Source organism: Bombus vosnesenskii, unplaced genomic scaffold (assembly GCF_011952255.1).
Source record: "Bombus vosnesenskii isolate JDL3184/JDL3185 unplaced genomic scaffold, Bvos_JDL3184-5_v1.1 scf7180000013264, whole genome shotgun sequence".
In the NCBI taxonomy this organism is placed as follows: Eukaryota; Metazoa; Arthropoda; class Insecta; order Hymenoptera; family Apidae; genus Bombus; species Bombus vosnesenskii.
The window spans coordinates 9,399,740-9,411,064 of NW_022882924.1; the positions used below are offsets into that span (position 1 = coordinate 9,399,740).

General features: G+C 30.2%; 1 protein-coding gene across 1 annotated transcript; it reads right to left on the minus strand.

The window, feature by feature from the left end:
- Positions 1-4,146: 4,146 nt before the first annotated feature.
- LOC117238709 lies at positions 4,147-10,104 on the minus strand. The gene is made up of 12 exons (XM_033503840.1): positions 10,083-10,104; positions 9,608-9,778; positions 9,396-9,536; positions 8,636-8,791; positions 8,385-8,521; positions 7,887-8,012; positions 7,587-7,779; positions 6,825-6,947; positions 6,607-6,726; positions 6,072-6,227; positions 5,098-5,229; positions 4,147-4,248 (listed from the first exon to the last, which is right to left on the minus strand). The coding sequence occupies exons 1-12, from the start codon at positions 10,102-10,104 to the stop codon at positions 4,178-4,180; spliced, it is 1,548 nt and encodes a 515-aa protein (XP_033359731.1). The 3' UTR covers positions 4,147-4,177.
- Between the last annotated feature and the right edge of the window lie 1,221 nt (positions 10,105-11,325).

Consider the following 11,325-nt stretch of genomic DNA (forward strand, 5'->3'; position numbering starts at 1 on the left):
AATTTTTCACTCATTCTTAATGCTGAATGTTAACGTAACATCGATTTCCCACTTTTGGCAACATTAAATTAAAATATTATACGCTGGCATACTTCTTCTTATTTTCAAATGAAGTATTTTTTTTATCAGGTTGTACATTTTCATAGAATAATTCTATTTCATAGAATTTCATAAAATCAGCGTAATAATATAAAAGCATTATTTAAATCATGATACTAAATTTACTGTGTCTATTTGGACCTAATTAATTAGTATGTAAATGCTATTAATAAATTCTTGTAGTCATATAAAAACACTACTAAGCGATATGAAATTTAATGTACTTAGATCCGATTAGTTAATACGTAAATGCCATAACAACGATAGGTGGTATTGATACTTTCTGCAATTACTGTCACAGAACGAAATATTATAATCTGTTTATAATTTGATAGCGATACAGGAGACCATTACGAAATTCGCAAGAAATCGCATGTTCTGGATTTTCGTTGCACATGAAGGTGCATTTGTAAAAGTTTGATAAATTTACTGATTTACGATAAGAAAATACGGTCGAAGCACGGTCTATCCGCGAAGAAAATATGAAGAAATTACATAGCAAGGAAAGAGTCGAATGGCTGACATTTACGAAACTACTAGGACGTATCTGTCAAATATTATGGCCTGGTTTGTAACGGAGGAAAGTTAAATTTACTAAACGCGATTTATATTTGAAACAGTGAACCACTGATACGTTGAGAGCTGGTTACTATTAGTTGTACGTTGGATAGGACAAGGCTAAATTTATCATTTGATCCGAGTACGAAATATAAAGAACGAAAGATTAAGTGCATATAATGATAGTACTGCTTACTGCTATATTGTAATCGGTCAATGATCTATAGCTCGATGAAATGTTGAGATTAAAGTTCAGCTAATTATTCTTCGCCTCCTCGTCGAAGATAACATCTAACGAAACGTAATAGTGTATGGTAATGCGCGATGAATACAGATACGTATTGTTGCATCGCACTTTATTCTTCAAGTATCGCAAAGTAACACGATGATCATTTACCTGAATGTACGATAATTTCATTTAACTCATTTGCGTTATTTACACAACAGAATGATCTTACCATGTATACGTCCTACTCTTGATGAATCGTTAAAATTGAATTCAGTGCTAAAAGTGGTTCGTCAAATTTGGTCCTGTGGTAACTCAGAAATATCCATATCTATTCAAGACTCTTCCATCTATTTCTAGTTGTCAGAATTTTAATTTCAGTAATAAAAATAGCTAGCTTCTTTAAAATTGCTACGAAATATTCTATTTAACAGAATATTAACTCTATTACGAATAATTTCTGTTCACATAATTCTGTGACGTCTTAACGTTGATTACCTAGTATTTTTGTAAAACTATAATTGGTTACTATCAATATAACACCTACATATCATAATACTTACCTAAACAACGCGTTACAGCTATTAAACAATCATTGTGTGATAAAGTTTATTACACGTTTTAATGTATATTCTTTTACAAGTGTATCATTGAGTTTAGGTTTACAAGCAGGTAGAAGGCGATATGGGAGGTCAGTCGCAGAACGGATCTATATTTAAGAAATATGCCTTGACCTCTCTTTTTCGTGACGTCATCGTTATCACGCATCCGAGTTAGGCAAAACGTCATCCGAGGTTTCCCCTAAGAGCATTGCTCTACCAATGAAAATAGCCACCAGATTTGTGGTATAGTTCCATAATCGCGTGCGCACCATTCTATCTATCCTAGAATCAGCTATTGAGCTCTTGAACGCCAAATTTTCCCAAACTGATCTCGATGGTCGGATATAGCTCTATTCAAATCAGTTTCATGTACGTCAATTGTTGGATAAAAGGATGGTTAAGAAATGTGGCAACCAACGTAGTCGTTTCACTTATTTTTCCGTTTATTGTTTTATCACGGCATATTCTCCGTACAATACTCTTATAATAAATTGTACGAATATCTTCAAAATACGATGAGAGTTTAAAATTCCGTAGGATTTTCACGATTGAGAAATTTGTATGTTCTTGAATTTTTAAAAAGTAGATTTTTGCATCTACTTCAGAACTTGTATTTTCTTTAATCTTATCTTTATAAGTTATTAAATAAACAGATGAGAGAACGTTAATACTATACAGTGGGAAATATCATCGATACAATAATATCAATACGGTTCGAATCATTAAAAAATTCTATTTTGATATAATAAATGGTTTTTGTGATTCGCAATTATCTACTTCAATATGCGATCATTTATTTGTATAGAGCTTTCCATAGGAAATGACGGAAGTTTATAAGAATGCTATCACACTCGATAAAGATTATTATTGTTCATTAAAGCAGAGGTTATCGTATATGATAAAAAGTTCTACGTATCAGGATATGGTAATCGTCACGTACCGTCAGCACACAATCTGCTGTGTTCCAAAGATCAATACATCTATTCCACTAGTTGCATTGGTGATGTATGATCGTCAATAACTAAGGTCGCTAAATATTACGCGTTAAAGATAATTATGCGGCAATTCGGTATATAACTCTCGTAATTAATAATATATGTAAATATAAGTATATATATAAATATGTAAATGTATTTATAGATCGTGAGGGCGGAATTACACTTATTACTTTATCGATTTATCAATCTTTAGTAGAAATATGAAAAAAGTTTACGTTAGAAGATTGTTGAAATATCTGGTCTAATATCTCCGATAACTTTTATCAACATTGTTACCAGAGATTCTGATATACATATCCGAACATTGATTGAAAATTAAAATTGAACATTTATGTAAATTAATTTTCTTTTCCAAGTGTATGCCATATTATCCGATCTTGATTATTCGGTACCACCATGTGACCATATTACAGAACTCCCTGTAGAATGCAGATGTTTTTCTCTGAGTCATTAGTCAGTTCAAGAGATGAACTTGACTGACTAATAAAACTGATATTGCGTTCTGGAACAGTAGATTAATTATTGAAAACGATGTTTGTGTTATATAAAATCTTTCTCGTTATATCTCAATGTTGATAACACATTTATCAGGAACTAATATTAAGGTGTTAACGATAAGAGTGATTGTTATATTTCGTGGTGATATTACCAACTGGGCCAACGAATTACTTGTTATATCGTTGTCACGAGAAGAAAAAAATTATGTCGTGGATAATACAAAACATATTACTATATTTATCGTTAGCTTTACAGTAATGATAGGCTTTGGTTTCTATATTGAAAATGTTGAAGTTAGAAGAAATTGCATAATATTTTATGACTTGAGTTATTTTAATAATGTGTATTCATTAGGGGCAAGTTAAGGTTTCTTTAACTAGTAGTTATAAATTTAGAGATAGGCAAACTCTACTAACAAACTTTGAGAAAGATTTATTATACAATACAAATATAATATATAATATATATACAGGGTGGTTGGTAACTGGTGGTACAAGCGGAAAGGGGTGACTCTACGCGAAAAAAAGAAGTCGAAAATATAGAATAAAATTTTTTTTTTAATTTTTTTAAAAATTTACAGTGAGATCCGTTCTAACGAGGCGTGATAAAGTGCACGCGTACCGAGCGAAAATTCAAAGTCGATTTTCTCGAAAACAAAGCCTCAAAAGAAAAATTTTTATTCTATATTTTCGACTTCTTTTTTCGCGTAGAATCACCCCCTTTCCGCTTGTACCACCAGTTACCAACCACCCTGTATATTACATATATATGTTATATTGTATATTTATATTGTATAATTATATATTAGGTTGGCCGAAAAGTTTCTTTCGTTTTATAAGGAAATAATAGACGTTCAGTGTTTTTTGTTTTATATTAGTTTATTGAATTATGCACAAACATAATAATAGAAATAGAACGAAATGAATCATACCTAATTCAATAAAATAACATAAAACAGAAATTATTGTTCATCTATTGTCACCTTATGAAACGAAAGAGACTTTTCGCACAACCTAATATATAAGTTATATACTAGAAACGTATGTTTTTTAAAATAATATTATTATCAAATATAAATACACAGCTTCGTAGTATTTTATTATATTATTTATGAAATACTTAATCCAAAAGAAGATAATTTACTGTTTATACTTTTGGCACAATATTTGTAACTAATCGTGTTTATTAACTTTGAATTAAATTAACATGTTTGTTGGTAGGAGTGATAGTGAGATCAGTCCTATAATACTGGTTGTAATATTGCTACCTGAAAAAATCACATACATTAATATAATATATTATAAGTAATACTTTGCAAAGAGTAACTTTACTATGCGAAGCTAATAAGTAGACGAAAAATAGTTTTTTGCTCATTATAGCTGCTACGATAAAACGATTAAAACAGACATATTAATTTAAAAAGATGTAACTAATACAAAAAGTTTCAGTTTCTTCAATATCAACTTTTTTAAAATTAATAATCAACATTTCTTGACACCATATTTCAAGATACGAAATAATATGATTAAAAGTAGTGTAGCAATGTGCTTTAAAAAAATTAATATATATCGCAGATAAATTCTTGGTCTTCATACAACTAGTTCACGAAGTTTTTATTACACATTTTTAAGTCTATTAATATTAGAATAAATAAATGAATAGCATGGAAGGTAGATAATAATATTGTTATATGTGTTCTACATTGTTACGTGCTCAACTGCTGCCAAGAACTAAAAGATAAGGGACAAAAATACAGAAGTAAAAAAGAAATATAAAAATGAAAATGTGGCAAGCACGAAAACATATGCAGTTCCAAGGAATATTATTATTTCTTGTTTTTGTGCGAAAAGATTCGTTTCAGATGGGTTACGTAGTCTTGCCAATACGTCTTATCGCCCTCTACAATCGCAAAAATTGCAACGCAACTTATTTGCAAGAAAGCATGCGAGCAGTCGAAAGGTAATTGCTACCTAGTTATATTATTTTACCGCATAGTAGTGTTCCACGTGCAATCCAAAAAACTACCGGTTAAAGCTTCAACGCCCTGTTTCTTTTGTATCGTCGGGAATCAAATGCAAGGAAACCTTCCAATCGGTCACAAGTCAAGGTTACTTACTGTTGAAGTCGCACACAGTGTCATTTCGTTGAATGTAATTCCAATCGCATGCGCTCTGATTGTTCCTGCGGAACGCTCCAACCCCGGAATTCAGATAACATTCTCCGAGATTCTCGCAGTTCATACCAAGAACTGGAAGAATTCAGCGAACAAAAGTATTTTTATTAATTTACATGCAACTAGCTGAAGAAAGAAAATCTGTTTAAATATCGTGCATTTAAGCTTCCTTTAAACGCAAACACTACACAATTTTCAGCGAATTGTTAGATGTCCAATGTCATTTTCAACTTGTTTGTTCGATGTACGTCTTATTCAACTGGTTCTAAATAATTGTACGACTACGATCGCAAATTCGTCATTTTTCTATTTACTCTTGCGCATTTTTCATTACGTAGATGTAAGATATCATGAGCTAGCAATTCCTAGATATGTAATGGCAAAATATGACGATATTACATCTCGAATGAGAGATAAAAAAAGAAGCGAATAATATTCGAATTTCGCAATAAATCCATGAAATGAACGTGATAATTTCTAGCATTTAATAAATCATCCGGCAATGGAAATATGAATTGTCATGAAATTATTACCAGTCGATTATTAACGTTTGTCTGATAAAAATTAGTCCAAAAACAACGTTATATCTTCGATTGTCAACGAAAAAAGATAATTGAACTTAATAATTGTAAGGAGCTTTGCAAGAAATAATTTGAATGAGATTAAATTTTGGCTTCTTCTTATATGCAAAATTTCTTTGCGATCTATTATTTATCACATTACGAAGAGAAAATATATAAATCGCGGGTTTCGAATTGTTACTCGTGAATATAATAAAGAAAAAAAATTTTTGAATTGACGCGACAAAATCTTAATTAAGGGAGTGTATTTGTGAACATTAATTCGCCTTTCCCTGTTAACAGGTTAATTAACGAGCCATGAAATTTTACGCAGCACATATGTATTTATTTTCGTACCTTCGCGTTTGAAACATTTCTTGAACTTGTAATGGTAACCTTTAGGACAAACGCATTCGGAACTCGAGTTTGAAGTTGGATGAGGTAAACAAACTGCGTTTGATGTCACAGCAGAACACTGAATATTTTTATCGCAAGGTTTTCCATACGAAAGGGCTAAAAAGATATAATTGCATTTCTTGTTATTACGTTACGTTCTTTATAGACTTGCGGATGTTTGTGCGTTTATGAGAAATTGAAAAGTGCAGAAATGTACAGAATGCATAGAATAACGAAAGCAAAGTAGTCATAATATTTAGTAGGTGAAACAAATCTCCATTTAGATTCTGCTCTTTTAATTATATAGACACATAAAAATATGAATTCGCGTAAACATTCGCAGTTACATACATATGTATTATTCTATGTATCTGAAGCGATGTAAAAGAAAATCTAGCTTTTGTATTCAAAACGATGAATTTCCATCAAATATGATAATTTTTTCAATAAACGACTTATGTTACATTTTGATGCATGTTTTAAAGGAGGTTCTTACCTTGAATACACGTGTTGACTGATTCAGCAATGTACTGTTCCTTATAAATGAAATCATTCGATTTGCATATTGAATCTTTTGGTACACAACCAGCATTGGAAATGCAACTGGAATTGAGATCTGGAAGAAATATAATTTTAATAAAATGTCCGACTTCTTTGTATCTTTGGATAAGAAATGATATCGTTTGAAAGTACAACAATGAAAGTCAAAATTACCAGGCACACATTGCTTGTTTAACTCACAATAATTATCTATACAAACACAAGTCATGCCTGTACATTTTGCATTCTTGATCCGTTTTCCACAATCGTTATCTGCTTCACAAATATCTCTAAGATCTGGAATTAAATTGTATATAATATCAGTGTTTACAAAAACTGTACAATCTATTACTGCGTGATGATTTTTAGTTTCAACGTATAAAAAGCTGCATATTACAAATAGCTCATTATAATAGTCTGTTTTATGTACAGTGGCTCATGAATGTATTTGGACACTTATCATATTGTCTGCGTGTCTTGTATGAAACATTTTGGAATTTCATTGCAGCTGTAGTGAAACACGATATCATGGTTATATTGACAAAATTTTCAACCAATCTGAAAATGCATATATAAAAGTTACGTATTTACTCTAAATATATATTAAATAAAAAATTAGTATATAATATGGACAGCCTTAATATAAGCATTCATAATGGTTCCACTGAATATCGAGGCTAATTGATACAATGAGTAATAATTTAAATACCTCTTCTTTGTGCAATGTATATTTGCACTAAATATCTTGTAGCCTTCGTATACATTTACAAATTTCTTTCAAATTTTATTAATATAATCATCACAGTCTTATCTTCTTAAAGTACTAATGAAAGTTCAAAATGTTTTGTATAACATACATAACATATCCTCAAGAGGTTTCTGACTGTTCAAATATATTCGTGAGCCATTATACACATAACTTAAAACGTATCGTACCAATTATATCTTTCACCCAAGTTGTCTTGTTATTAGTTGCATGAGTTGGGCAGGAGCATAACTTCCTTGCATCACAAAATAACTTGGTATCGATACTAACAATATAACAATCTACGTTTTGGTGACACGATTCACCTATCCCTCTTTTTGTCCAACAAAACAACTCAGTCTCGTTAAACCGAGATTTCTCGTTTCATTGTACAGTTACTACAATGAATGGAAAAGAATGTTAATTGTTTATAATAATAATACTCGTTTTGAATAGAATTTTGTGTGAAAATTTTTGGATCTATCACTTACCTGTTTCACATTTTCTATTATGTTTAGAAGCAACTTTCTCCAGTTTACAATACCATGTGCCGTTTCGACATTCCGAACCTTCGATTCGAATTTCATTTGCTCCAGTTTCACATGGTTCTCCAAGTTCTACCAGAATAGTTTGCGTTAAGAAATGTCTGTTTTCATCATTGTTTAAGCAAAGAAGACATTTCAGAAAAATTTGTAATAATAAAACACATAGTTATAAGTCTCTTGGAACATTTCCAATCTTCTTTGATATTAACTCTATCAGCGGCTCATCTGTACTAAAAAATAGTACAAAAATAAAAAAATAAAAATAGAAAAGTGAATTTGGCGGATAGAACATTTTAACAAATATATATAAATCTTTTTTTATGATATTTAACTTTCAAGCAGTGTTTATTGTTTGTTCGGACATGTTTCACATTTAATTCAACTGTAGTAGCCATTAATTTTTCATTAAAGTTTTAATGGATAAAGACATGTGAATAATTTTACCTGGAATACATTTCTCTCTTTAGTTGTGTTAAAAAGATTTGCACGATTACATCTACAAATTTTCAAAGATCGGCAAGTTGCATTTCCAAATTCTTTACAGTCCGCATCCTTTGTACATTTCTTTTCAATGTTGTATTCTGTTTAAGATAAAAAATGTACACTTTAAACTTTAATTTCTTGTCGTTGTCATTTTAATTCCCATATTAATGAATGAAAGTACTCTCATATTAATAAAAAATGTACTTACAAACCTTTCTTGATTGTATTTTTTTTTTCAATATTATCATTATATAAGAGTCTTGCGATATGTCTTATATGTGTCTGCGAAGTATCACATATATAGTTGTCACACGTATTGTTGATCCATCCTTTGCAATCGTTATTTATGATACATCTTTTGCCATGCACTATGCAATATAAATATAAAAATAAAAATTGTTGTTATTAACAGTGATTATGACGAGAAACATGAACATTTGAATCAAAGTTATATTAAAGAGATTATGATTACTTAAGTTATTAAAAAAGTATTGATTAAATGAAGTATAAAGAAAATTTTTAATTCTATAACAACGTTACGAATTGAATGTTTCTCTGATTGGAAAAATATAATATAATATAATAATCTTATTTGTACTTTTACAAGGAAATTGATAGGTTCTTATTCCAAATTTCTCACGCTATATTATATTCTTACGTTCATCTGTAAGTTACTATATTATACTCTATTACTATTTTATTCTGTTGCTCTGATTGGAAAAATGATCTACTGAATAATTGCAAAATATATTCTTTCTCATATTGATAAATTTTTTGTTTAATACCTACATATATTGTATAATATTGTAAAAAACGGGCAATAATGTCTCGTATACATTAGATGTATATAGAATAGGATAAATCATCACTTTACAATAACCTACTTTATGAGACTAGAACGTATAAACGTGTTTTGATGTGATATGATTATATTTTATCAGTTGTTATTATTTTAGAATCAGAAAAACCTACCTTTCGCATCTGGACGACAAGTTTTATATTTTCGCTGATAATATCCAAGACTACAGTTGCAAATGTTATTTATGCAACGTGACGCTTGAAAATCGCCGTTTACATAGCAATCGCCGTCTTCTTGGCATTTTTCGAGTAATCCTGTAAAAGTTTATTTCGTGAGAAGTTTGCGATATTATTATCTAGATAATATTGTGAAATGCACGATATACCTGAATATGCACGACATTTTCCATGTATATAATAATATCCCTCAGCACATACGCAAATTCCATTTCTGCATATTCCACCTCTCGATAAGTACGCAGAGCACTGCATCGATTCTTGGCAATCGTCACCATACGCGCTGATAACTATAAATATCGCAGAAATAAACGTAACAACTTAATAACGACGCTCGGTGACGTATAATGACTTTATGATTAAACGGAATATTTTATCTAAGCTCGTTCTAATGTACAGTACAGTAGAAGCTCGATTATTACAACATCGATTAATGGAAAATCGATTTATCGAAGTTTTGCAAACGGCCCTTTGAAAGAAAGGTTAAAAGACGAGAACAAAAATCTGAAGTTTTATTCCTGATTGAATTCCAATTTCTCCGTCATTTGTTTACACCGTCAAAGATAAAATAAGCTAATTAGATCATTGTATTTTCCCGATCCCTAGTCTGTGATTTGCTTATACGTTTTATGCTTGTTCTAGTCATTGTAACACTTAAAATAAACACTTTTCTCAAGCGGAAAACACAAAGAACGAGTTGGATTATTTTATTTATTTTTCTATTGTCCTACAAGACATAAATTGACAATTTCAAAAATTTGAAAGAAATGACAAATTAACTTATTATAATTAATTGAGTTACCATACACGTAATGATAGACGTTTCATCATAAATAGGTATTTTTTCGTAATTTATCTGTAATACATACTGTAAAACTTCCATCGAAAATATAGTCTGAATCACATTGACATGTACCATTGATACAACTATTACGATTTACAGAGGAAGCAGACGTAGAAGTACATTTCCAATCAATAAGATCTCTTAATAATGTTTCATTATCAGTAGAATACGTTTCTTTTGCTTCAATCCTGTGTGTTTGAATTTAAAATCGTGAATTATAAGTTCCTAATTACATGCGAGTTGAACCGCGATCGTGAAACATTAATGTTGCAACCAAATCATGTATTATCGACGGTAACTGAGGATCATACTTACTTCTAGATGTTTATGATAGTTATAAAAATATGTTGAAGTAATATTGCGTGATGCACTTTGAAAAAATCCGTTAATACTGTCTATGATTTCTTAAACCAATATGACAAAAATGTGAGGGATTAAGATGTATGTATAGCTTTATTTGATGCGCACATTTCACGAATTACATAATCACATGTAATAATTGCATGGATATAATTTCTGAGCTAGACGCGTGCAAAGGAAAATTTATCTTCCTTGACAAAAAAATAGACAAGATATATATGACAAACACGCTGCGCTGTTAAATATTATTAATGAAGAAAAGTTATTTCACAAATCACTATCCGATTAACTCATTGAATGAATAAAGACTCATACTGGAAATGAGCTTGACGTTTACTCGAAATTTCTGTCTTTTGACAGAGATTGACTAAAATCTTTTACGGTTTTAGAATAAAAATATATTTAATAAGATAAAGTAAGCAAATATATGTTATACACGTTTCAAAGTAACATATAAAATTAGAAAAATTCTCACCATTGTGTAAAAAACATGTTAAGTAAAGTAATAGACAAACCACTACATTTGAAATACGCAACATGTTTAGTACATCTGCTTCTAACTGAAACGTACAAATTTCCGATACGACGATCGTTGACGAATTTTATCAAGTTAATCGTATCTGATAGAAAATGTACACCTACATTGTTATCAAAAAAATATTA